Source organism: Gopherus flavomarginatus, chromosome 5 (assembly GCF_025201925.1).
Source record: "Gopherus flavomarginatus isolate rGopFla2 chromosome 5, rGopFla2.mat.asm, whole genome shotgun sequence".
Classification (NCBI taxonomy): domain Eukaryota; kingdom Metazoa; phylum Chordata; order Testudines; family Testudinidae; genus Gopherus; species Gopherus flavomarginatus.
In genome coordinates, this window is record NC_066621.1 from 109,766,657 (window position 1) to 109,794,061 (window position 27,405).

At 43.6% G+C, this 27,405-nt stretch overlaps 1 protein-coding gene across 2 annotated transcripts in view; it reads left to right on the plus strand.

The window, feature by feature from the left end:
* Positions 1 to 27,168, plus strand: part of G2E3 (G2/M-phase specific E3 ubiquitin protein ligase) — a 62,296-nt gene extending 35,128 nt beyond the window's left edge. For both annotated transcript variants that reach the window (XM_050953877.1, XM_050953878.1), the window contains 7 exons: positions 1,169 to 1,301; positions 8,058 to 8,189; positions 17,711 to 18,024; positions 18,933 to 19,114; positions 19,451 to 19,623; positions 20,594 to 20,793; positions 21,096 to 27,168. In XM_050953877.1, coding sequence (XP_050809834.1) covers positions 1,169 to 1,301; positions 8,058 to 8,189; positions 17,711 to 18,024; positions 18,933 to 19,114; positions 19,451 to 19,623; positions 20,594 to 20,793; positions 21,096 to 21,328 — 1,367 coding nt within the window. In that variant the 3' untranslated portion in view covers positions 21,329 to 27,168. The remainder of the gene's footprint in view (positions 1 to 1,168; positions 1,302 to 8,057; positions 8,190 to 17,710; positions 18,025 to 18,932; positions 19,115 to 19,450; positions 19,624 to 20,593; positions 20,794 to 21,095) is intronic.
* The last annotated feature ends 237 nt before the right edge of the window (positions 27,169 to 27,405 follow it).

Here is a 27,405-nt window from a genome sequence, read left to right on the forward strand (position 1 = left end):
TGCTAAACATTCATATGCCCCTTCATGCTTCAACCACAATCCAAAGCAGAGCGGACCAATGCATGTTCATTTTCATCATCTGAGTCCGATGCCACCAGCAGAAGGTTGATTTTTGGTGGTTCGGTTTCTGTAGTTTCCGCATTGGAGTGTTGCTCTTTTAAGACATCTGAAAGCATGTTCCACATCTTACCCCTCTCAGATTTTGGAAAGCACTTCAGATTCTTAAACCTTGGGTCGAGTGCTGTATATATCGTTAGAAATCTCACACTGGTACCTTCTTTGCCTTTTGTCAAATCTGCTGCAAAAGTGTTATTAAAAGAACCTGTGCTGGGCCATCATCCGAGACTGCTATAACATGAAATATATGGCATAATGTGGGTAAAACAGAGCAGGAGACATGCAGTTCTCCCCCAAGGAATTCCATCACAAATTTAATTAATGCATTATTTTTTTAACAAGCATTATCAGCATGGAATCATGTCCTCTGGAATGGTGGCCAAAGCAAGAAGGGGCATATGAATGTTTAGCATATCGGGCATGTAAATACCTTGCAACACCGGCTACAAAAGTGCCATGTGAACGGCTGTTCTCACTTTCAGGTGACATTGTAAAAAAGAAGCAGTCAGCAGTATCTTCTGTAAATGTAGACAAACTTGTTTGTCTTAGCAATTGGCTGAACAAGAAGTAGGACTGAATGGACTTGTAGGCTCTAAAATTTTACATTGTTTTGTTTTTGAGTGCAATTATGAAAAAAACCACCTCATTTATAAAGTACACTTTCATGATAAAGAGATTTCACTACAGTACTTGTATGAAGTGCATTGAAAAATACTATTTCTTTTATCATTTTTACTGTGCAAATATTTGTAATAAAAATATAATATAAAGGGAGCACTGTACACTTCATATTTTCTGTGTTGTAATAGAAATCAATATATTTGAAAATATAGAAAAACATCCAAAAATATTTAATAAATTTCAATTGGTATTCTATTGTTTAACAGGCAATTAATCATGATTAATTTTTTTAATCACAGTTAATTTTTTTACGTTAATTGCGTTAGTTAACTGCTATTAATCAACAGCCCTAGGTTTTTTTTATATTTGTTTTGGGTTAACTAGACACCAGTATATTTTTCAGAAGAATAATAAGGATTTAATTGTACAGGGAATTACCAAAATCAGAAAAAACGCTCGATGGCTACCTCAGAAAAAATAGACGTTACTGGTCGTTTGTTGGAAGAGCCCTCTCCCAAGTGCCCCAGACAGTCACCAGGATCCCAGCACAGCTTTCTTCTCAGGTGTGTAATTTTGCATGGGGAGGAAACAACTGCTTGAAAAAATACAGAAGGAATTATGATATGAAATGGAAAAAGAAAATATTTAGAATATGAGGACACACGCTTATTTTCATCCTGCAGTAAATACTTCCTTTATTGAATTGCAGAACTAGGCATCCAGGCATCCATATTTATGAGTGAAGTAGTCACTTGTGGTACATGTTTCATGAGTTGGCCATAAATTTCTAGTATTAACTCACTAACCAGAGATGGCTATGCAAACCAGTCTATTGAATTAATAATCCTTCAGTTGAGCACTAAATTATGTCCCCTTACAAAAGCAATATTAACAGAAACTTGAATATTTAAAGTTAGGACGTTTTTAGCTTATCAGTATTTCACATTAATTTAAATAATGCAGTGGAAAATTAGCTGTTAAAATGAATAAAGAATTTCTTTTCTCTAGTAATAAAGTATATATTAATTGAAGTTTGAATATGTTGTAGTTCAGTTGTGAAATTAAAATAAATGCAACTGATAAGGTTCTCTTAGCAATTGAATTATTAATTTATAAGGCACCTTATAGACTAACAGACGTTTTGGAGCATGAGCTTTCGTGGGTGAATACCCACTTCCTCAGATGCATGCATTCACCCACGAAAGCTCATGCTCCAAAACGTCTGTTAGTCTATAAGGTGCCACAGGATTCTTTTCTGCTTTTACAGATCCAGACTAACACGGCTACCCTCTGATACTTAATTTATAAGGGCTTGCAGTTCAAAAATATGAGTCTGTCTGTATGACTCTTGTATTTTTAAAGTGCTTTCATTTACTTCTGAGGCAATTCCTAGAATTTCTTGCCTGCAGTATCTTATGATACTTTGTCTGCTTGTCATCTGAACAGTTAATGAAAGCATTTATAAATATCAGAAAGACGGGCTGAAGGACTAATTATTTTTCTTTGAGTATGTGTCCCTGTGGATCCCACTGTCGGTGCACTTGTGCCTTGTGCGCAAGATCAGATTCTTTTGAACAGCAGTGTCCGTCAGGGTCACCTACGTGTCCTGTGCTGCCTCCTGCTCTCATTCCAGGGCATAAAGGGCATAGCGCCCATAACTCTCCCCCAGTTTCCTCTTACTGCCCGTGATAATGAGACGGAACCTAGGAAGTGTCCAACCCACTTGTTTCTTGAGAGTTCAAAACTTATGTGTTTTACAAAAATTGCTGAAAAACTTTGTCTTCACCTTTTTGAACTGGAGTCTTTTTTTGTTTTGTTCTTTAAAAATGTTGTCAAGTCCCTTGTACAGCATCATCTTCCCCACCTCATGGTCACCCCAAAAGAAAAGGACCCAGAAAATCAGGATCTTGTTGGTCTTAACTTAAGGTATATTCCTCTCACTTATTATAGCTCTGCATTAATTACTCAGCCATGTTTGCAAAATATAACTTCCTTACCTGTGAGAGAGTCACCTCTTCCTCTCCAACATTCCACAGGAAAATAGGGAAAAACAGAAGGAGATCATAAGAGGGCCAAGAGGGCGGCCAGAACAGGTCTACAAGCAGTCATCTGACATGACCACAAAGGCAATGGCCATGACCACTGTCATGAAGAGTCTTTGTGGCTGTTAGCATTAGGCTTCCCACAAGTGTTGCATGCCACCATAGAGGACCCTTTGAAATGATGGAGCTTTTTAGCAATAGATGAAACACTCCATTAACTGAAAGACTCACAGGCCACACTATGATCCGTTTGTCTATGTACACCAGCTCCTTACCAAAAGCTGTATAACTGATAGCAGAGGATGCTGTTTTACACCCAGAGCACCTGCTGAGGAAAAGACCTCAATACTCTAGAGAGTCCCATCATTGTCATCTGCCATTGTTCATCTAGTACCATTACAGAGTCAGTACGTTTGATGGATGTGTCAGGAGCCACATCAGAACTGGTGAAAAGCCTGTCTCTGTTTTTGGATCATTTTGCCCCTTTCCACCAGGCGTGGTTACTATCACAACAGACAAGTGGGTGATGAGTATCATCTCCCACAGTTGCTTTGTTCTTTTCCACACCCAAACTACTTCCCCATTCCTCTTCAGGGACCCTTCTCCTGAGAGCCCATTACAAAAAGAAGTGTCCTTGTTGTTTTGTCTAGGAGGCATAGAGGAGATGCCTCAAGAGGACAGAGGAGAGATGTCTGCTCCCAATATTTCTTTATCCCAAAGAAGAAAGGGAGAAGGGGGGTATCTTTATCCTATCTTAGACCTGAAGAGACTGAACAAATACTTATGCCATCTGAAAATCAGGGCAGTAGGTAAATATACTTAGACCAGTGATTCTCAAACTATAGGTTGGGACCTCACAGTGGGTCACGGCCAGGGTGAGCATTAGACTTGTTGGGGCCTGGGGCTGAAGCCTGAGCCCCAACCCACCCCGTGGTGACAGGGCTCGGGCTGCAGCCCCCTCTCCCCCCGTGTCCTAACTTCCCTTTAAGCTATGCAGCTGTCTATTAAGCACTGTGAAGGCGCTCAGGGCTGTGACGGGGAGAGATGCCTCGTCCGAAGCCAGACCCAACCCAGCCCATCACAGACTTGCTGCAGCCCTGATCCAGCCCAGCGCCAAACCAGCCACGGCCGGGGACAGGCACCTCTCCCCCGGCCCAGCACCAGACCTGCTGCCGCTGGGGGACAGGCACCTCTTCCCCATCCCAAACCCAGCCTGGCCTGGCCCTGCCGCGGTTGGAAGAGGCAGCTCTCCCACCCCAACCCCAGGTGCTGTTGCAGGGAGACAGTGCTGGGGGATGGAGGGTGGAGGAGTCCTCTCTCCCCACCATAGCCCTGGGAAGCCCCACTGCACTCCAGACCCCTCATCCCCAGCCCCACCCCAGAGCCCTCACATTTGCCGTACCCCAACCCTCGGCTCCAGCCCAGGGCCCCTCATCCCTAGCCCAGAGCCCGTACCCCGAGCTGGAGCCATCACCCCATACTCCAACCCTCTGCCCAAGCCCTAAGCCCCCTCCCACACTCCAAATTCCTCAGCCCTTCCTCGCCACATGAATTTTGTTATGTGCACCAATATGCAGGTGAAGTGTGACACATCACCTCCATATTGGTGCACATAACAAAATTCATTCTGCACATGGATGGGAAAAATTAGAGGGAACATTGACTGGGTCATGTAGTAACTTTTTTGTCAGAAGGGGGTTGTGGTGCCATTAAGTTTGAGAAGCCCTGACCTAGACCATCCTTAACAGGTGTTTGTCTAACCTTGTCTTAAAACTCTCCAATGACAAGGATGCCATCGCATCCCTTGGAAGCCTATTCCAGTGCTGAACTATCCTTATAGTTAGAAATTTTTTCCTAATATCTAACCTAAATCTCCCTTCCTGCCGCTTAAGTCCATTACTTCTTGTCTTTCCTTCAGTGGACATGGAAAACAGTTGACTGATCTGAAGACTGTTATCCTGTCCTCCCTCAGTCTTATTTTTGCAAGGCTAAGCATACCTTGTTTTTTTAACCTTTCCTGATAAGTCAGGTCTTCTAAATCTTTTAGCATTTTTTGTTGTTCCCCTCTGGAGTCTCTCCAGTTTGTCTGTATCTTGCTTAAAGATACTTAAATATTTCCTTTGTTTAATAAATCAGTTAGTTTTATATTTAGTTGAAAATAACATGTTTTAATTGTCCCAAGCTTTCTTTGGGAAAATAACTGAAAAGTACAAATGTAAAACACAATTAAAAGGAATAATTTAAATTGTTTTCCTTTTTGCTGATTTAAATCAGTCCTACATGTAGGAAGCCCACCTGGATCACCTACAAATGGAATAGCTATCACCAGCTCAGGTAACTTTGGCACTTCACCTCCCTAGAATCAGCAGCAGCCTGGCAGACTACTTGAGCAGACAATCCAAGACCAGTCATGAGTAGTCACTGTAGAGGTCCATCATAGAGCTGATATTTCATCGATGGGCAAGAGTGTCTGTGTGATAGATCTGTTTGCCACCAAAGACAGCGCCAAGTATCAGGACTTCTGTTCCAGAGGGGGCATGAGCTTGGGATCGCTACTGGATGCCTTCTTAATTCCACTGCAAAATGGCCTCCTGTATGCTTTCCTGCTTATTCCCCTGATCCCCAGGGTGGTTCCCAAAGTCAGATGAGACAGAGCATGTCATCCTTATAGTTTCTGCTGGCTGAGGCAGTTTTGACTGATGGATTTGCTGCAGATATCCATTCAGCTCCAAACTGCTCAGACCTGATTTCCACAGCACCACAGTCAGATCCCCTATCCATACGCAACATCCCTGCATCTTGCAGTCTAGATGTTAGCTGGTTGAGTGCCATGGACAAGGACTGATACAGAACTGGAAGATATCCACCAGACAGACTTACTCATTAAAATGGGAGTGTATCTCCATATGGGTGGCCCAACATAACTTGGACCCTACACAGGCTTCAGTACCAAATACCTTTGACTGCTTGCTGCATCTGAAACATTCTGACCTTTCATTCAGCTCCATTAAGGTCTACCTTACAGTTATCTTAGTGTGCCATCCTCCTGTCCTATTATGCTCCAACGTCTCCCACCTAATGATATCAGAGTTTCTCAATGGTCTGTTACACACTTACTCATCGATCAGAGAAACTGCTCCTGCCTGGGATCTGAGCATTGTCCTCTTGAGACCCAGGGCCTCCCTTTGTGTACCTTTGAGAATGCTTCATGCTTCATCTCACTCCGAAGACTGTTTTCTAGTTGCTCTTACTAATATGAAAATGAGCGATCTCCAAGTATTTATGGCTGACCTTCCTTCCCTTCATAACATTTCATAGGACAAAGTGGTGGTGAAACCTTACCTCGAGTGCATCCCAAGATACTTTCAGATTTCCATCTGTACCAACCTATTCTCAAAGCCCAAAGCTACATTAGGGGGAATTGACCTATGCAGGGTATCTCCAGAGCTTAACTTTACTCATTGACAGAACCAAACTGTTTAGGCCATCTCCCTGATAGTTTCTGGCTGTACCCAGCCATTCCAAAGGCCAGGCCATCTCATCACAAAAAGTATCTAAGTGGATAACACAATGTGTCTTGCTGTGTTACCAGTTGGGTGATGTACCTCTTCCACTGAACAAGAATGCTCACTGCACCAGAACTCAACCGTCATTCTCTGCCAGCTTCAGAAATGAGCCAGTTTTTGAGATCCACAAGGCACCCATTATGTTTCGTGAAGCAGGGTGCACTGGACTTAGCTGTCAGAGCAGATGCCATGTTTATTAGAACAGTGTTACAATTTGTTTGACTGATGCAGCTGATACTTCTCATCCCACTATCCAGAGGGTTTCTACCTCCTGTGAGAGCCACACTGACATATATGCAAAGAAGGGAGAATGGTTACTTACCCTACAGTAATTATGGAGTTTTTTTAGATATTGTCAATGTGGGCTCTCACAACCTGCACTCTGTCCCCAGTTTATGAGCCACACCTAATGTGGGCTTTGAATCGTGAGGGAACTGAGGGAGGATTACAGTTGCTCTGCTCTTTTTGCCCTAACAAGTCCAGGAGCATGATGAGGCACAGGGTACGTGCGCTACCCAAAGACACACTGCTATTTTAAAGAATCTGATATGGCACACATGAGGTGCACCTACAGTGGGACCCACACTGATATCTCAAAGAACCTGAGTTACTGTAAGATAAGTAACTGTTATTTATCATGGGTGTAGTAACACACCTACTGTAGTTAAGGTTAAGTTACATTTTTGAAGGCTGCCATTGAACTGCTGCCCTCATTCCATATGTACTAGTCAGCTGGCATTCTTCCCTTGGTTTCACAGTATAAGAACACACATGTACGTGGCAGGAGATGGCAGTGCAATTTATCACCTATGAGCTGCAGACTCTGGAAAGATGAGTTTCAGTGCTAAGGGTCTCAAAGGCCAGGAAACTTTACTTCTTTATTTTATTTTATTTTTATTTTGAGGGTACATGCAAGTTTAACTGTCTCTCTGGGGCATATAAGAGATCAAATAACTGATAACTGTTGTGCACAGAAATTGTTTCTTTCCTAGTTCTTGAGTGCTTAATTTTGCAACCTTAACATTGCTTTAATTTTTTTTGCATGTAAATATAGGAATTTTGCCATCTTTGGAGCTAAACAAAATCAGAATATGAGTAACTCTAGAAGACTTAACTGGAACTTACAACATTACTTAGTAATTAAAAGGCGAGATGAAAAATTGCAGCAAGTTACTTCAGTAGTGTGTATTGAGCTGGTGCCAACTAATACCAGCACTGGATCATACAATGCAGTCTACCTATGGGAGTAACATAACATAACATCAGTATTTAATGGTTCTCAAGGATTATCAAATTTCAGTTTGTCCTATATGGGATATAACACTGTAGAAAATCATAGAACCACTATGCACTGAAAAAACTGAGGTTACAATATTTCGAGAGAGAGAATTTATTCCATTTTCTAGTGCTGAACGGTGGTGGTAATGTCCGCATTTCTAAGGTTCAGCAACTATTTGATTATGTAAAAGAGAGGTTGTGTCTGAGGAATGCAAGGTAAATTATTGATGACAAAATTTACTTCAGTGTCTTCTAGTCGTTGGGGCAATCATTTATATTGTGGTATAGAAACAAATTGATTCCATGGCTTTATAGCAACGTAGGGTTCTTTAAATCACACTTGAGGTAAACAGATCTACTATTACTTTCAAATGAATGTTTACATAAAGTTCAGAATGAGAAATTAATTTTGTAATAGCTTTTCCCTTTCCAGGTCACCAAAGATGTTGTACAAGGAGTCAAGTTGTTCAGGCACATTATTAGACCTTCCAGCATCTAATAAGATGGTTATGTCTATATCCCCACTGATCAATTCTTCATCAAGGAATCTATCAGTAAGAAGAATGTAAGTTAATATTTCTTTCATATTGAGCAAGGCTCTCTAGATCAAGGGTAGTCAATAATTTTTTTATCAAGGCCCAAATTTCTTTGTCAAGGTCCGTACTCCAGAGAAACGTGTTTCACCCTGCAATAACAATCATAAGAAGTAAATAAAAAGTGTTCTTGTTCTATTCAAAAGCATCTGGCGGTCCAGGTCTCCTCTAGATTGTATAAAATGAAATGCATTTCCTCCAGGATATATACATTGAAAGTGCAGTATAGAATGCTTAACTTAAGAACTTTCTGAAAATCCTGATTTATGAAATTCTTCGAGTGCTTGCTCATGTTGATTCCATTCTAAGTGTGTGCGTGTCCACATGCACAGTTGTCGGAGACTTTTGCCTTAGCAGTATCCATAGGGCTAGTTGTTGCGCCCTCTGAAGTGCCACACTTATGCTGCGATATATCAAGTGCCGAGATGTGTTGTTCATGTCCATTCAAAGTAGGTGCGCGCGCGCTGTGTGCATGCCAGCCGGAAGATTTTCCCCCTAGCAGCGTCCGAAGGGTCGGCCCGGGCGCCCCTTGGAGTGGCCCGCCGACCCTCCACCCCCTCAGTTCCTTCTTACCGCCGGTGACGGCTAGCTAGAACATCTCTTGCATAGCATTTTGGCAATGTCCTATGCTTACCGTTTAGTCCTTGTATTCAGTTATTTTTTTTCAGTTAGTTAGTTAGATCTTTGCATATAGTTTTCGTAGTTGGGGTTCCTTCCCCCCCGCCCCCCTCGCATGGTCTTCGTCGCTCACTGGGGCATGCCCGGGTCCCCCGGGTTCAAACTCTGTGAGAACTGCGGGAAATTCATGCCCAAGAGTGACCCGCACTCTGTGTGTTTGAGGTACCTCGGAGAGAGCCACCAAAAGGACTGGTGCTCTATCTGTAGAGGCTTCCGCCCGCGAACTCTTAAGGACAGGGCTCAAAGACTTAGAATCCTCCTGATGGAGGCAACCCTATGACCACCCTCGGAACCAGAACCGGCCGAGGCGGGGCCCAGCATGTCGTCCTTGGTGCGGAGTGCCCCGGCACCGGCATCAGGACTTAGGGCCCAGCCCAAGTTGTTGAAAACCTGGCACCGGACGGAGTCGGGTCATAGGAAGTCGGCCTCAGTGCGGTACCACTCACCTTCGCCAGTGCCCGCCAAGAGAAGGAAGCCGGTGAGGGATCGGTCACCCCACCAGGATCTGAGGCCGACGCTGTCCGCAAGTGTAAGTGGACAGGCTGGGCGGCAGCCCTCGGCGGTTCCGTTGACTCCTGCACCACAAAGAGGGCGGTCGAGTCCGGACCAGCCTAATTCCCCGGACCTCAGCGGAGACACACACTCCTCGTTGACGCTGGAGGTGTTCGAGGCGGCCTCAGGCCTAATGAGTCTCCCGGCACCGGCCTCCCCGCATCATAAGGAGTTGCCTACTGTGGGCCATCCACCAGTGTAATCTAGAGGCAAGCTGGCCATGCTGTCGCCTCCCTCTCTGCACTGCGCTGTGAAGGCGGCACAGGACCAGATGAGAGGCTCCCCGCCATCTCGGCACCGCTCTCCTTTGGCACCGGGTGCTGCTCCCCCCAGGTCCTCGTACTCAGAGACCTCAGACTCAGAAGCAGACTCCTATCACTCCAGCAGGTCGCGGAGCAGGAGATCTGTGTCAGGGGTGAGCCACCAACACTACCCGCAGTGGCAACAACAATGGCATCCGCCCTCGCAGTGGCCGTTTTGGACTCCGTGGGCCTACCATCAGTCAGCAGGCGTGGCATTTGGCCCTCGGTCACAGTCATCTTCGGTGTCCTCGACGTCGGTGGCCCCAGCGCAGCTGCCTCCCCCACTGGCACCATCGCCGGGCAGGGGTGTGCCATGGTCAAGTTCAGCACCCCCTAACCGGGCACCGGCAACGGCTTTCGTTCGGGCTCCACTGGCACCGCATGATACGCCAAGTCGCTCACTGGCGACCCCGGTACCGGCCGCGATGCCGCATTTAGACTCGGAACCGGCACCGCAACCTCAATACCGTGTGCCGCAGGACAGACCCCGAGGGGCCGCATGCACCGGAGGAAGGGCCGCTCCATGTAATCTCCTCGGACGAGGCGCTCTCGGGCACAGCTGCAGCACCAGCCCTAGGGGACACTCGAATCCTCCAACAATTGCTTCGGCGAGCAGCTCAAAGCCTCGCAATCCAAGTGGAGGAGATCGAGGTGGACGCGGACCGTGTAGTGGACATTCTGGCCCCCTCAGGGCCATCCAGGCAAACACCAGCCTCTTTGGCCCCTACCGCCAAGAGGACGGAGTGGCACTACTTTGTCCCCTCTAAAGGGCATGAACACCTGTACGCCCACCCTTCCCTGGACTCCCTGGTAGTAGATGCAGCTAACCAACGGGAGCGTCAAAGGTTTCAGGGGTCAACACCGAAGAGCAGGGATGCAAAAAGACTTGAGCTCTTTGGTAGAAAGGTGTACACAGGGGGACTCCAACTCTGCATTGCCAATCAACAGGCATAGTAAGCCGATATGGCCATAACGCGTGTTTGTCCATGTCGAAGTTTGTGGAGCTCCTTCCCCAGGACTCGAGATCAGAGTTTTCGGCCCTAGTGGAGGAGGGCAAACTGATTTCTCGAGCCTCCAGGCCGCCTTAAATGCGGCAGACTCATCCTCGTGCACCCTGGCCACCAGCCTGGTCATGCGGCGGGGAGCGTGGCTCCAGGTCTCGGGCCTGCCCTATGAGGTCCAGCAGATGATTCAAGACCTCCCCTTCGAAGGGCAGATGCTGTTTTCAGAGAAAACAGACAAACTTCTCCATAGCTTAAAGGACTCGAGGGCCACGCTTCGCTCGCTGGGCTTGCATACCCCTGCAACCCAGCACAGACAATTTAGGCCGCAGGTGGCCCCTCGTCCATACCAGCCACAGACTCGCCAGGAGCTGGGGTGCAGGCAGGGCAGAAATGACAGGAGGCGTCACCAGCGCCACCCCTCCGGCCAGGCGTCTGGCCAATCGAGACCACCATCTGGGCCTAGACCCCCTATTTGATGGTACGGTTGAGGGCGACCTACCAATCGAGACTCTGGATCCTCTCACCCCTTCCTTTGGGTCACTTCCGTCCCACTTCTACCGTGCCTGGTCCCGAATTACGTTGGACAAATGGGTGTTCCGCACAGTAGAGAGGGGATATTCTATCCAGTTCTCCTCCCTTCCGCCCCACCAACCTCCCTCCCCATCCCTCTTCAGGGACCCTTCTCACGAGCAACTTCTCATTTAAGAAGTGAAGACCCTCACGGAGGCAGGGGTGGTAGAGGAAGTCCCGCGGGAGCTCAGGGGCAAAGGCTTCTACTCCCGGTATTTTCTCATACCGAAGGCAAAAGGGGACCTGAGACCCATCCTAGACTTGCGGCGGCTGAACAAGTTTGTGAGGAAACTCAAGTTCTGCATGGTCTCCCTGTCCTCAATCATCCCCTCCTTGGATCCAGGAGATTGGTATGCCGCCATCGACTTAAAGGATGCCTATTTCCACATTGCCATAATTCCACGGCACAGTCGGTACCTCAGGTTCGTCATGGCCGATGTCCATCTGCAGTTCACGGTGCTCCCGTTCGGCCTGTCAGCTGCTCCCAGGGTCTTCACAAAGTGCATGGCGGTCGTGGCGGCCTTCCTGCGCAAGCGGGGCATCCAGGTATTCCCTTACCTGGACGACTGGCTCATAAAGGGCCACTCCAAGGAGCAGGTAGAGACCGAGGTGTGCTTCATCAGGCGAACCTTTCTCAATATTGGCCACCTCTTGAATGAAGCCAAATCCACCCTGTCTCCGACACGACGAATAGAATTCATAGGAGCGGTTCTGGACTCCACACACGCCAAAGCGTATCTGCCGGAGTCCAGGTTCCATGCAATTTCCGAGCTCATCCTTGGACTGCACCGCACCCCTGTCACCACGGCACGAGTTTGCCTCTGGCTGCTGGGCCACATGGCAGCATGCACCTATGTGGTGGTCCATGCCAGACTCCGGCTTCGCCCACTGCAGTCCTGGTTGGCGACAGTTTATCGCCCGGGCAGGGACCCCCTGGACTCAGTGGTGTCCGTTCTCCGCTTGGTGCTGAGCTTGCTACGGTGGTGGCTCGACCCGCGGGAAGTCTGCATGGGTGTCCCCGTTGCTGCCCCGCAGCCCTCCCTCTCCCTGGTGACAGATGCCTCGGATCGAGGTTGGGGAGCGCACCTGGGACGCCTCAGGATGCAGGGCTTGTCATCGCCAGAGGACCTTGAGTTGCATATCAATGTCAGGGAGCTGAGAGCAGTCTGCCTAGCATGTTTGACCTTCCAGTCTCTCCTGGCTGGCAGGTGTGTTTCAGTCCTTTCGGACAACACGGCGGCAGTCTTTTATATCAGCTAACAGGGGGGTGCACGCTCCTCTCCCCTCTGCAGGGAAGCCCTCATGGTGTGGGATTTCTGCATTCACAATGCCACTCACCTGACGGCGTTCTATCTTCCGGGGGAGCAGAACGGTTTGGTGGACACCCTCAGCCGCTCGTTCCAGCGTCACAAGTGGTCCCTCCGATGGGATGTGGTGCTCTCAATTTTCCAGCTCTGGGGCTTTCCCTGGTTAGACCTGTTTGCTTCAAGGGAAAACAGGAAGTGCAGATGGTTTTGCTCCTTCCTGGGCTGCAGTCGGGGGTCTCTGTCGGATGCCTTCCTTCAGCCATGGGAGGACGGTCTCCTCTATGCCTTCCCTCCGATCCCCCTGATACACTGGGTGCTTTTAAAGATTTGCAGGGATCACGCCAGGGTAATCCTGATAGCTCCGGTGTGGCCGTGCCAGCATTGGTACGCATCACTCCTGCACATGTCCGTTCAGGTGCGCCTGACCCTGCACCTCCTCCGGGACCTGATCACGTAGGACTGGGGCTCCCTCCACCATCTGAACCTCGAGTCCCATCACCTCACAGCCTGGATGCTCCATGGCTGAACCTGGTGGAGTTGCAGTGCTCCCAGCAGGTCAGGCAGGTGCTGCTGGGTAGCAGGATGCCGTCAACTAGGACCACCTACCTGGCTAAATGGAAGTGCTTCTCCATATGGTCGGGTCAGCGGGGTCTCGACCTGCTGGGGATACCAATTCCAGCTGTCCTTGACTATTTGCTTCACCTAAGACAACTGGGCCTCTCCCTTTCCTCCATTCACGTTCATTTGGTGGCCATATCCACTTTTCATCTGGGAGAGGGGGATGCCTCGGTGTTTGCAAACCCGCTGGTTAGGTGTTTCCTCAAGGGTATGGACAGGCTCTTCCCACACGCGTCAGCCGACCCCTGCTTGGGACCTGAATCTGGTCCTCTCCGTCCTATCGAGGCCTCCCTTCGAGCCTCTGGCTTCGTGCTCCCTGCTGTACCTGTTGTACAAGACCGCTTTCCTGGTGGCGGTAACCTCGGCCCAACGGGTGTCGGAGCTTTGAGCGTTAACATCTGAGCCCCCGTACACAGTCTTGTACAAGGACAATGTCCAACTGAGACCTCATCCGGCTTTCCTACCCAAGGTCGTTTCACAGTTCCACATGGGCCAAGATATCTTTCTCTCGGTGTTTTATCCGAAACCACACGCCTCCAGCGATGTCTGCAGGGCCTTTGCTTTTTACATAGAGCGTACCAAGCCGTTCAGACACTCAACCCAGCTCTTCGTCGCAGTGGCAGAAAAGATGAAGGGGCTCTCGGTCTCCTCTCAGCGAATCTCTTCGTGGATCGCGACTTGCATCCGGGAATGCTACCGTATAGCTAAGACCCCTGTCCCTCCGATCACGGCCCACTCCACTAGGGCGCAGGCCTCCTCTGCGGCGTTCCAGGCTCAGGTTCCGACTCAGGAGATTTGTAGAGCGGCCACGTGGTCCTCCATCCACACGTTCTCGTCTCACTATGCCATCTTGCACCAGGCTAGGGATGATGCAGCCTTTGGTTGCGCAGTACTCCAGTCAGCAGTGATCTCCGACCCCACCTCCTAAGGTTAGGCTTGTGAGTCACCCACTTTGAATGGACATGAACAACCACTCGAAGAAGAAAAAACGGTTACCTACCTTTTAGTAACTGTTGTTCTTCAAGACGTGTTGTTCATGTCCATTCCAACACCCACCCTCCTGCCCCTCTGTCAGAGTGCTGGCAAGAAGGAATTGAGGGGGTGGAGGGTCGGCGGGCCCCTTTATAGGGCGCTGTGGTGGCGCCACTCCAGGGGGCGCCTGGGCCGACCCTACGGACGCTGCTAGGGGAAAATCTTCTGGCTGGCGTGTACGTGGCGCGCGCACACCTACTTCGAATGGACATGAACAACACATCTCGAAGAACAACAGTTACTAAAAGGTAGGCAACCGTTTTTTCTTCACTGTTCAGGTTGTTCTCCTTTTGTTATTTAGTCAGTGATTAGTTAGCTGTTAAGTGTTTTAGTAGTAGTCTAGTAGTTAGAGATATATAAAATCATGAGTGATGTGGAGATAGTGGATAAGGAAAAGTTATTTACTTATTCCCATAATACAAGAACTAGGGGTCACCAAATGAAATTAATAGGTAGCAGGTTTAAAACAAATAAAAGGAAGTTCTTCTTCACACAGCGCACAGTCAACTTATGGAACTCCTTACCTGAGGAGGTTGTGAAGGCTGGGACTATAACAATGTTTAAAAGGGAACTGGATAAATTCATGGTGGCTAAGTCCATAAATGGCTATTAGCCAGGAAGGGTAAAGAATGGTGTTCCTAGCCTCTGTTCATCAGAGGATGGAGATGGATGGCAGGAGAGAGATCACTTGATCATTGCCTGTTAGCTTCACTCCCTGTGGGGCACCTGGCATTGGCCACTGTCGGTAGACAGATACTGGGCTAGATGGACTTTTGGTCTGACCCGGTACGGCCGTTCTTATGTTCTTATGTAGAGCCCAGGCTAGGACTTTGTCCTGGAGTGGGGCATACCCTGCTTTCCAGGCTTCAAGACGTGTTCTGAGTGTAGCCAGCCAGTGCGCATCAGCAGCCTGCACGAGAGTTGTCTGAAGTGCCTCAGGGAGTCCCTAAGAAAAGACAAGTGCCGGATCTGCAAAATCTTTCATCCCTGAACTCAAAAAGAGGGGGACATTCGATTAAGGGCCCTTGTCATGGAGGCTGCTCTGCACCTGGCATCGGAGCCCTCACACTCAGACTCCACGCCTGGTACTTGGGCATTGGCACGCAGTGCACTACTGGCACCAGCTTCTGCCTGGCACCATTCCCACTTTCCAGTACCAAAGAAGCAGTCTAAGTTGTCTGGTCTGCAGGCACCATGCAAGGGAACATCGGGAAGAGGGCCTGAGTTAGGCCTCCTGCCTGCAACAGAGGATCTTGGGGGTATCGCTGTGGTCAGACCCCCCTATCCCAGCCAGGGACCTGCCTCCTACTCAAAGGAGTGGTAGGGGGTCCTGGCCCATTGCAGGGCCATCTGCGCCCCAGATGGGCCCAGCGGCCAAAGAACAGTTAGGCCGACCAGCACAGCAGATGTCTGGCCACATGGCGGATGCTGCCAAGAGATCGTCTCAGGTGACCAAGCTGGTGATGGAACCACCCCTAAAGGCAGAGGAATGCCTTCCAGAATGCAAGTGTCGTTCCCCTTCACCACAGCCAAGGACCCTGGTACCGCAACCCTGGTTTCCGTCCAGGAGGCCCAGATCTCTGACGCCATGGTCACCACCTATGGGATGCAGAAATCCAGAGTCACAATACTGATCTCCATATTCTCGGTACTGACAATCCTCCCGTCAGAGATCATCTCACAAATCTCCTTCACGTCGGTCTCCTCCAACACGAGACTGTTCATGGTCATGGCATCAGCCTTGGAGTGCCATAGGGGGTGGGAGGGGGGTGCAGGGCAGAAGTCTAGGTGTATGGGGGGTTCAAGGATCAGGGCAGAGAGCTGGGGGTATAGGGGTGCAGGGCAGAAGGCTGAGTGTGTGGGGGGGTCAGGGCAGAGGGATGGGGCTGTGGGGGTGCAGGGCAGAAGGCTGGGTATGTGTTGGGGTGGGGGGGTTCAGGGCAGAAGGCTGGATGTGGGGGGGGTCAGGGCAGAAGGCTGGGGTGCTCGGCTCGTAGGGGTGCTCCCACCCCCAGCCTTGAGCGGCTCAGGGAAGGGGGCTGGCAATGATATGCCCTGTTCCACCCCCTTTCCCAAGGCTCCATCCCTACCTCTCTCTGCGTCCTCTATGAAGCTGGGTGCACGCTCCCGCTCTTCTCCCTCCCCCTCGCAAGGGCCATCAGCTGATCAGCGCAGGGAAGGAGAGGGGGCGGGGCAGGAAAGCACCACGCTGGGGGAAGAAGTGGGGGGAGGGTGGAAGCCTGACTGCTGCAGGACCAAGCTTCTGCCTCCTGCCCCGGCAGGGGTGGGCGGTGGGGCTGGGGTTTGGGATCACGGCAGGCAGCTGCGTACCACTCAGAATCGGCTCGCATGCTGTAGGTTGCCAGGTGAGAATTTTACGGCAAGAAGTAATAAATACAGTGAAGCTAAAGGCAGTTTATCAATTCTAATAGAACTTGATTGTGACTTTGTAACTAATTTTTTGTTACTTTAAAATACATGGTTCCAATAGTGTTACCTCTGAAATCATGTATTAATATATCTCAGAAATCTTTGAATTTGAGTTCCTTTTTTAAGTTAGAGATTTTACATCAGACTAAGTATATGGTTTTTAAGTGTTTATCTTTATTAGCTTCCAGAATGTTCATGTAACTCCATCAGGGCAGTATGTTCCCATGTACTTGTTACAGTCTGTGGTCCTTCATAGAGATGCCACTTGTCCAGGTTTTCCCAAGGATCATCCCTGTTTTGAGATAGCTATCTTGAGTAATTTCTAAGGGTGCTCAGTACACCTGGCCAGCTGTCAGTTTCTAAGGGTGCTCAGTACATCTGGCCAGGATCATCCCAGATGTCCCCCCTTTTTTTCTTTTTGTACTACGGAGTGGGTAACACTTGCTTTTAAGATTAAGGAGTTGTAGTGTCTCGGCAGGGCACATGATGGCAAGGGGTCAGTCAGTCAGTCAAGCATCATGTGACTACTTGCTGGAGAATATGTAAAGGAAAGTTCTTGGCTTATTTTCAGGAAAACAAGAGTTAAGGAAGTGCCCTGAGAGAAGTCCTAGGGGATTGCCAGGAAAGACTACCAACAGGGAAGAATGTATCCTCTCATTACTCTTTTGGTGATAAGTGGAACAAGCCTCCATTACCCAGTGTCTTGTGTTATTTTGAGACTCTTGTATCTTGTGTTAATTAATAAAACCAGCCCTGAGAAAAGGGACATGGCACTCAACTTGAAAGCTTGGGCTTCATTTTGACTAGTCCAGCTGGTGAGTCTGTCCATTGTCTTGCAGGAACTGATAGGAACTTGCTAAAATTTCAGTATCCATAGATGGGTGCCAGAGGGATAGACTTTCTGATTCAGAAAGGCTGATCTATGATTTCTTATACTGTAATTGTCAATAACCATATATCCTATGTTTCATTAAAAAATGTGCTCGTTTGTGTCTTGTAGGCAACTAAGAATACAAAAAAGAGAAGCTTCTAATTTATTGAGGGAGTTAAAGTTACAGGTTAATAATACAAAAACTACAAGACTGAACATCAACAGAGACAATATCTGGAGTAGTGCCTTAAAAGGATTCAGAGGGCGAAACTTCAATCCTGCAAACACTATGGAAGTGAAGTTCACAAATTGCAAGGGTACAGTAGAGACAGATGCTTTTCATGGATCAAAACATGAGTTTTTCCGATTATTAATGCTTCATCTTCAGAAGTCATCACTATTTGAGGGCTCTTCCTCAAAGAACTTATCTCTTGATTCTCAAGGTAAATACAGCATAAATTTTATGATAAAACATAGTTCTGTCAAAAGTAATTTTCAGTATAATAAACATCTGAAGAAAAAAAAGAGTTAATTCTGATAACAAGATAAGATGACCATGAGCCCCACAAAATAGAAGTAGATGTGTGCCAAACTAATTTTTTCTTTTATTATTTTTAAAATGTGAGTTTTGAGGGTAAGAATTGGGCAATGAATAAGTTGTCTACATTTTTTGCTGCTGATTTGGTGTGATTGGAATACTTGATAGTAATATTACTATATGGATGCAGACTTGCAATCAGATTTGGAACTCTTGATCTCTGGACCTCAAAAAAAAAAATTGGGGATATACCTATCTCCTAGAACTGGAAGGGACCTCGAAAGGTCGAGTCCAGCCCCCTGCCTTCACTAGCAGGACCAAGTGCTGATTTTTGCCCCAGATCCCTAAGTGGCCCCCTCAAGGATTGATCTTACAACCCTGGGTTTAGCAGGCCAATGCTCAAATCACTGAGCTAAACAGGAAACACTCAGTTTACCTTTTCTCAGAAAGGGCACTTTTCTTCTTTTCACTTTCCCTTCCCTCTCTTTCTTCTTCTCTCTCACCTCCGTTCCACTGTATTTATTACTTCTCCAGAGCTGCTTGAAGTGCTATTTTCATGCCTCAGAACTGAGCACTGTGTAAGGTAGAGAGCGGGAGAGCTCCACTGTGATTGGGCTTGGCTTGGCTTGAGGGGCGGAAGGACGGGGCAGAGAGCAAGTCGCTTCTTCACTTGGTCATATCCATGAATTTTTGTCAGTGTTATTGTCTCAGCCTTAAGAGTTTGTCTTATGTGCATATTAATATGAGAGAGTAGTGATAACTGTTGCTGATCATAGTACATTATTAATTCAAATATACTTTCTTTATTTACAGCTATAAAAGAGAATTTATACTATGAAGCTGGCAAAATGATTGCAGTTTCTTTGGTTCATGGTGGTGTACCTCCCAGTTTCTTTTCCAAAACTCTGTTTAACTGTCTTGTTTATGGACCAGAGAATGTGAAACCAACAGTGGAAGATGTTGCAGATTTTGATGTAGCACAAACAATAAAAATGGTAAAGTGCTCCACCCAGTGGTGTTCTCTTGCTTTGGAGCCTTGAGATGTTAGATTTGAGGTTAGACTGTGGGATGGGCATGTTTCTGGCAAGTATTGAGGAATAGTATATGATTGATCAAATTCAGTGTATGACTGTTGTCCTTTTGACATAATCTGCATCCTGTTGACAATACATACGCCTCAGCCAAAGGTGTTCAGATACTAAGATGATGGGGGTCATGGAAGTACTTGCTAGGAAGAGATTACTGATTCCAGACTTCTAAATTTTATATTTATTGATGGAACAGATATGAAGCAAACAAATACCTAGTAAATGTTTTATTTCCTACTGTAGATAAAATCATCAAGAACTCTGGCCAACTTAAAATCTACAATAAGTGACTGCTCTGAATATCTTACTATTGCTGGATGTTTAAGACCTATGACAACTCTATGTGATAAGGATATGTTGGTGAACGACTTACTGATCTATCATGTGATTAAGCGAGTTCATTCACCTTTTGAAAGGTTTGTTTGGTTGTGAAAGTTTTAAAGTATTCATTTTTACTTATTAAACTATTGAGAAGCATTGAAATTGCTTACGACTAGTTGTGGAATAAGGTACTACTTAATGTGGGAGAGGGTATGGTTATTGTTCATGTAAATTTTGTACACAGTTGCATGTATGTTTTTGGGCATGGAATCACGCACACTGAATTCTAAAAATCAGGTCTTGTACTGCATTATACATTTTTCTGAAGTTGTTTTGAATAGCCAAATACAGTTAAAATTATGTTGGATTCCTTCCCACTCATATCCCCTCCCTTTAAGTTTACTTTAGATTTTAATGTAACTGTCACATTTAGTTAAAACTGAAGTTTGAAACATATAATCTGTCAGCATATAGTAGAGAATTCAGATCTGTAAACTTGCAAGTCATTATAAACTTCTAATTCCTGTTAGTATCTACAAAGAAGCCAAGAGAAACCACTATGGAGGAAATCAAGGAAGTTCAATATTTAAGAGTTTTATACTTTAGTCCTAAAAGGACAAAAACCCCAAATTATAAATTTTCTAAAACCTTTTTTTATAAAATTTAAGATTAACAGATGTCTCCTCAATTTTTGAAAAAAATAAATAAAATAATTTTTTTAAAAACAAACATTCCCAGGCAGTCAAGGAACCTGAAAATGGCAGATTTCATTGTGTTTTTTAGCCAAGAGAGATGCAAAAAAAAAATCTACTTATAACTGGATTCTCAAAATTGTTACATTTTTAACAATCTAAACTGGTGTTGGTAACATAGGTAAACAAAATAAAAATTTAAATGAACACTATAAATGAAAATTAGGGAAATACTTCTCATAGGCAGGAATCTCATAATTTATAGAAAACTTATATGTACCTGCCTTCGTAAAACAAAAGGTATTGTGAAACATTTTATGGCAAAATTAGTTCTTTAGTGACTTTCTAATGCCATCTCTTTTTATGATTTCAGCTTTAGGCAAGGTTTGAAAACGCTTGGTGTATTGGAAAAAATACAGCTGCATCCTGATGCATTCTCTAGCATATTGTGTCACAAACCCGAGAGACTTTCAGCAAGAATTCTTGGTGATCTCTTTACAATCCACTGTTTATCAGGTGTAAACAAAGTCAAAGGTGTTGATTTCTGGATGGGTTATTTACAAGATGTGGAAGGTAAGTGAACTCTCTTTTCCCTCATTACTTAGTTCAGTTAGCCAAAGGAGTGGATTTTTTGGTTCAATCCCTCCTCTGCATCACCACCTTAGATTTCCCTCAATTAACCCAAAGTTTTTTCTTTGCATCTTAGTGAAAACTTTTTCTAATTTAGTTTTGTTTCTCATTGCAAATATACTTGGGTTATTGATATGCAAAAGGCTGATTTCTTGTTAATCAGTATTCTTCCCCAAAATAGCTATGTTGGGATAATTTATGAGTAACTGAGAATGACTGTATAACATTAAACTTTTTTCTTTTAGGTGGTGAGTCTGCAGCAACACTGGAAGACATTCTGGTCTTTGCAACTGGTTCTAGTTCTATCCCACCCATTGGTTTTGAGCCTGACCCCTCAGTTAAATTTCTACCTATAAAATACCCTGTTGGAAACAGACAACTTAACAGCTTAGAACTTCCAATAACAAAGACATATGAGCAGTTTAAAAACAAAATGGACTTTGCCATCAGCAGCGCACTAAGACTAGAAGTAGAATAATTTTTTTTTGTTACTAAAGTTGATCGCCATATTTGGGGTCGGGAAGGAATTTTCCTCCGGGGCAGATTGGCAGAGGCCCTGGAGGTTTTTCACCTTCCTCTGCAGCGTGGGGTATTGGTCACTTGCTGGTGGATTCTCTGCAGTTTGAGGTCTTCAAACCACAATTTGAAGACTTCAATAACTCGGACATAGGTTATGGGTTCGTTATAGAAGTGGATGGGTAGGGTTCTGTGGCCTGCTTTGTGCAGGGGGTCGGACTAGATGATCACATTGGTTCCTTCTGACCCTAGAATCTATGAGTCTATGATGGCAAATTCAATTTTTCTGTTTGTGGGATGTTCCTTCTTGTGAGCTGCTATTACATTTCTGAGCACTGATACCCTCTTTTCCCATCTCAGTTTTCCCCCACTGGTTTACAAAAATTGCTTTTGTTGTTTGTCCAATTTATTGCTCTAGTTTGGAACTTACCAGATAGTCTAAGCCCAAATAAGATTTTGTAATTAGTCATTTTAAGTTACAAAACTGTTTTAAAAAGTTGTATTGGTTTAATGCGTATGCTCACAAATCAAACTTGTGTGGAGATTTTTCAAGTGGAAAAAAATAATTGGACAAGTCACTAGAGCAGTAGGTTAAAACTATATTTAATTTTGGAAAGTCAGTAGTTACTGTACTTGTGTGCTGAACTTTTGAAGATTATACTACAAGATATAGAAATTAAAACTGATATAAAGACATTTTCAGGCTAAAATTGGGGATGTAATATTTTTCATATCTATTGAATCATGTTCTTGTTGAAGTCAGAGTTTTGCTCTTGACTTCAAGGGCAACTGACAGCATAACACTTAAAAACTGCCAATTTTGCTATAGATAAATATGCAAGGTTATAAATATTTTCAGCACACTGTTCCCTATCAGTAAGTATAGGTAATGCTCTACACATTGAGGTAACATGATTTATCAAAGTCAAAGCAGGCACATTTTTAAGGGTGATCAACTCTAGATTTTTATAATGTCTTTGAAATAGCGGTGATGGGACACTGCATCAGTTCTTCTACGGGTGTTTTTTCAGTTTGACATTCAGTAAATATTTTTTTCCTTTTTAAATATTAATGATGTGTTAAATCCACAGAAGAGAGAAAATTTGGAGTTTAAGGTAGTGTCCTTGGAAAAATCAACCACAGTTCAGGGAAGACCAAGGAGAATAATGAAGTTTGAGAACTGAATTTGCTTTCACTCTAAATTTCTTGATTCTTTGAGGTTTAAATTAAATCTTTATCATTTGCACATGAATTTTTATATATCAGTGTTACACTATAAATTGCTATCTAGAGTCAAAGGAATAAATAAAATTCAGAAGTAAAAGATCTGAAAGTGTGACTCTAAGTGTTTTAAAAACTAAACATGAAATTGTTAGCCTTACAGCTATTTCTGCTGTTTATTCCCACTATGCTAGTTAGAACAAGATGTTCACATTTTACTTAAACTGAATTCAGAGTAATTTTGATAATAGCTTGCACCATAATTTCTTATTATCATTTATTCTGATCCTTGTCCCAAAATTCCATTGCAGTCAAGGTCCAGCACTTCCTTTTTATGCTCTTATGCTAAATGCCATTTCTTTCTCAATTGTTACTGCCTTTTAACAGCATCAGCTACAGTAGGTACATGTAATGAACTTAATATTTGCAATTCTACAGTAATTATGGTACCATTTGCTTCTCAAAGATACCGCAGTGGCCATGGATATCTGGATCAATTAATGTTTAGTTTTTAGTGAGATTAACTGTAGCTCATTCATAATTAAGGTAGTACAGGAAACATTCTGATATTAATTTTAAAGATTTTTTTAATTAAGAGGGGGATGGAGATGAGTTACTTGATGATGTATCTATACAGAAGTCTCCTGTTGGAGAGAAATAAGATTGTATACTTTGTTAGTTGATTTTTTTACACTGTTGATATTTCTCTTAAAAGCTGTTCTGTTAGGTTGATCTTATTCTTATTCGATTGCTCTTTATTACTTAATCAGATTAATAGGAAAAAATCACAGCTATCTATTCTATATCTCGAACAAAGGCCATCTTATTTATTATTCCATGTGGACTCTTAACTAGTCAGATTCGTTCAAAGATTAAAAAATAAAATATTATTAGCCACTTAGAGGCAAGTTTACTAATAGATTAGAGGCAAGATTCACCACTTTGTGTTTAAAAACAAACAAAATAAAAACCAATCCCCCTACATTCCCCCTCTCCAAAAAAAAATCCTGCACAAATACCCATATAGTCCAAAGGAACTCTTTGTGGGAAAGAAAATCCTGTTAGTTATGCAATAGATGGACAGATTTTAAAGAAGTCTTAGCTAATGCAGTTTTTTCAAATTGACTGTCTGAAGGTTTTTGGTTTTCTTATTTAAATGGGAGCTGATTAGTTGCATGCTTTCTCTGTTTTCAGCTACTAAACTGCATTCAGATGTATAAAAATGTATAATACTTTGTAACTCTCTTTAGTTCATGTACAGTATTGTAGCTGCCACTGGAATGTTCTGCAGGTATGAATGGAATTTGAGGTGGTTCATGAGACATTCTGTTAAAATTTGACGCATTATGTAAAACTTTGAGAATTCTCAGATTCAGGCTCAGATTGACGTATTTAAACGTTTAAGATAGCTGAACAGTGTTTTAATGACTAGTACAATTTATCTGTTAAACCATAAAAAACTTTTCTCCAGATTCTTGCAACTACAACATTTCTCCCTGAATTGTCTTTTTCTGTTGTTCAGACTACAAACCATATCGATCAGGAAATGTCTGGAGAGTGTGTAGTTTTTAATTTTACATCTTAGAATCTCTGAAAATGTCTGAAGTATAGACATTTATTTGTTTTTTCCCACCCCATTATTTCTTTAACTACTTTGAAAGTAGTCTCCCTTTCTTCAACATTTAAAAAGCAGACTGAAGTAGGTCAGGATCTTACTCCGGTTGTGGGCCAAAAGTCTGGTAGGCTTTCTTTTTGAAACAGAACTGATTGCATCTCTGAGTTCCACTGACTAGTTATTAGAAAATGTTATTCCATTTGTTCTGCTATTATACATACAACGTTCTTGATTTTAATTCTCGTGTTTTCTCAAGAAACTGTTCCATGTGTTCTTTCTGTTCATTATTCTGAGGATCTCAGCTCTGGAGATACTTTTTATACTATTGTTTGACTTCAGAAATGTCTACTACCATTATAATGAAGGCCTATGTGCTCTGGCAAGGCATACCTAACTTTCATAGCAAAGGTCTCTGTTTTCTGTGGTGCCCCACCTCTCAGAATACTGCAGCAGACTCATATACTTACATTGAAGTAAATAAGAAAATTAATGCAGCAGCTAGTGCAACATTCCTTGTTAATTGTTGCTTAATTTGAGGTATCGCTTATTTTGTGGTGTTTTGCAAATTTTTTTGACTCGAAGCATGTAACTTGTGGATGTAATGCCTGGGAGAGCTGGTGGTTTTGGGAGAAGAATAACTGTTGGGCTTTAGGCACTTCAGAAGGCACAGGCAGTGTAAAATCAATGTTGACATTTAAATGTTAGATTTTGGAGTTGACCTCAAATTGAGATGAATGCAAATAGTACACATCTGATCTTTTTGGGTGCTATTGTTTCAAGTTTTCTGCTGATTTAAGACAACAGTTAATTTGTTTATTTCTGGGTAACATTTAGAAGACTGTCTTGACAACTAAAAAAACAAGACATTTTCATTGTGGTTTAAATTTAGATTCTGCTGCACAATTGTGTGGTAAAAGGTGGAATCTTTAGAGAATTCTACAACTTTAGAATAATCAGGGCCTTGGGTATAACTTTGAAAGATCTTAACTTCTTTAGTTTTGAAAGTCTCATAGTGGCTTGTGTTCTCATTCCTGGACTATGACTTTGCAAAGTTGGTAAAGAATATCCCCATTCTTGTAGTGTGTGTTTTGCTTCAGTCAGGCATTCTAAACTAAATTAATCCTTGCTGCAACTCCAGTATCTTCCTGAGAACTAAAACAGAGACTAATTTGGCCCCTTCTGCTTATTTCTCAGCATCTGTCATGGATATAACATTCTTACGTTGTTTGTTATTTTCAATGTCATTCCTCCTCATATTCTCAAAATATAAGTAGCTTTACTATATTTAGAAATAAGTTATCTTGCTGAAGCACAAAACTCTTTCTTTAGAAAGTTGAGGTGTAGAAATAGTGAGCAACTTATGTTACTATGTCAATCAACTGCTAGAATTAAATATTTAATTTATATAACACATCATTAAAATTGAATATGCTCAGGTAATTTTTCCATTTTACAAAAAATAAATATACAATGGAAGCAAACCTAGGAGTTAGGAAAGCTGCTTATTGTAATCTCCAGTATTAACAAGAGTGTTATCTGTTAAACATACAATATAATGGCTTCTTACTACACAATTTGTATAATAAGCTTACCTTTGATAAGATTTGTGATTAAGGTCAGAAGAGGGACCATCGTGATCATCTAGTCTCACCTTCATACACAGGCCATAGAACCTCACCCAGTAACTTCTGTGTCAAGCTCATAACTTCTGTTTGAGGTCTGCCATATTTTATAAACAATTTATTATTTGTTTTTCTTGGGAACTTTATTACAAATAATCTTAGATTAATACACCTCTACCTCGATATAACGCTGTCCTCGGGAGCGAAAAAATCTTACCGCATTATAGGTGAAACAGCGTTATATCAAACTTGCTTTGATCCACCGGAGTGCGCAGCCCCGCCCCTTTCCCCAGGGCACTGCTTTTCCACGTTATATCCAAATTTGTGTTATATCGGTTCACGTTATATCGAGGTGAGGTGTACTGGATGTTTAAAATATTGTAGTCTTGAAGTGTGTGGATCTACATTTTTAAAACTAGGAATAGTCAAAGTCAAATAAGATGGCTGAGAGGGAGTCTTGCCAAAAAAATCTGTCTGGTGTCTTTTTTTTTAATTAAGTGTTGTTAGCTAAATATATTCAGAGTGAGAAGTAACCAAAATTATGTTCTACTTCAGGCTCTACAGCATTAACTATAATGCAAATCTTTAACAAACTAGGTTTACAGTTCTTCATTAAATAGCTTCCTTGCACTAGGGTATACATACACAGAGTTTAGTATTTAAAGAGGAGTGTTTAAAATATGCACAGCAGAAAATGGAAAATTGGTCATTAATCCAACTCCTCCAATTCTGTGGTTTATACTTTTTTTAAAGTGCCAATTGATATAAACTAGTATTTTTCCTCAAATAGGGAAGCGATAAATTAAATAAACTCCTGAAGCTGCAAAATATATTGTATTTTAGAGTAGCTTTGTTTCACTCTATCAGCTATATAGTAAAGGATTTAAAGTTGTGGTATTCTGTTATTGATTTAACATAAGGGAGTTGCCAATTCCATAAAAGAAAAATGGGAATCAAAGACTAGTTTATGAAAAGTAGCATGTTATATATTTTGATTTGCTAAAAAAAAATAGAATACCTGGATTGTGGAAATATTAATGTTCTCTGGTAAAAAGTGCAGCATTTAGTGTTTTATGTAACACAAAGCGAATGTTTATTATACATAACGGATGTTAGTTTTTCTAATATGCATTATGGAACTTGCAATTTTGTAAATATATTTGGCTTTGGTTTTTACCATAGCTGTGGGGTACAATGCCTGAAATCTGTTGCAGCTTCAAGTAACATACTTAACAGCTATATGTCAGTGTTGCTCCATGAAGTAAATACATTAATTCTGGGAGACAACTTCATGTGTATAAAATGTTCGAAGTGCAATAAAGTAACTAATGATTCAGTTAGTAAGCAGTTGTATTAAATGTGTATTTTCTTCAAAAGCAGTTGAACTTCATTTTTTCATTTTGAAAATGCCTTGGTTGTGGGATTTATGTAGCATCCATCACATAATAAGTACCATACTGATAGGCACAGGGTGGAATTTCTGAAAGTGCCTAAGGCCTAGATGTTCAAAGGTATTTAGGCACCTAACTCCCATTGAGCACAAGTCCCATTAACTTGCAGTCCTTAAGTCCCATAGGCTTT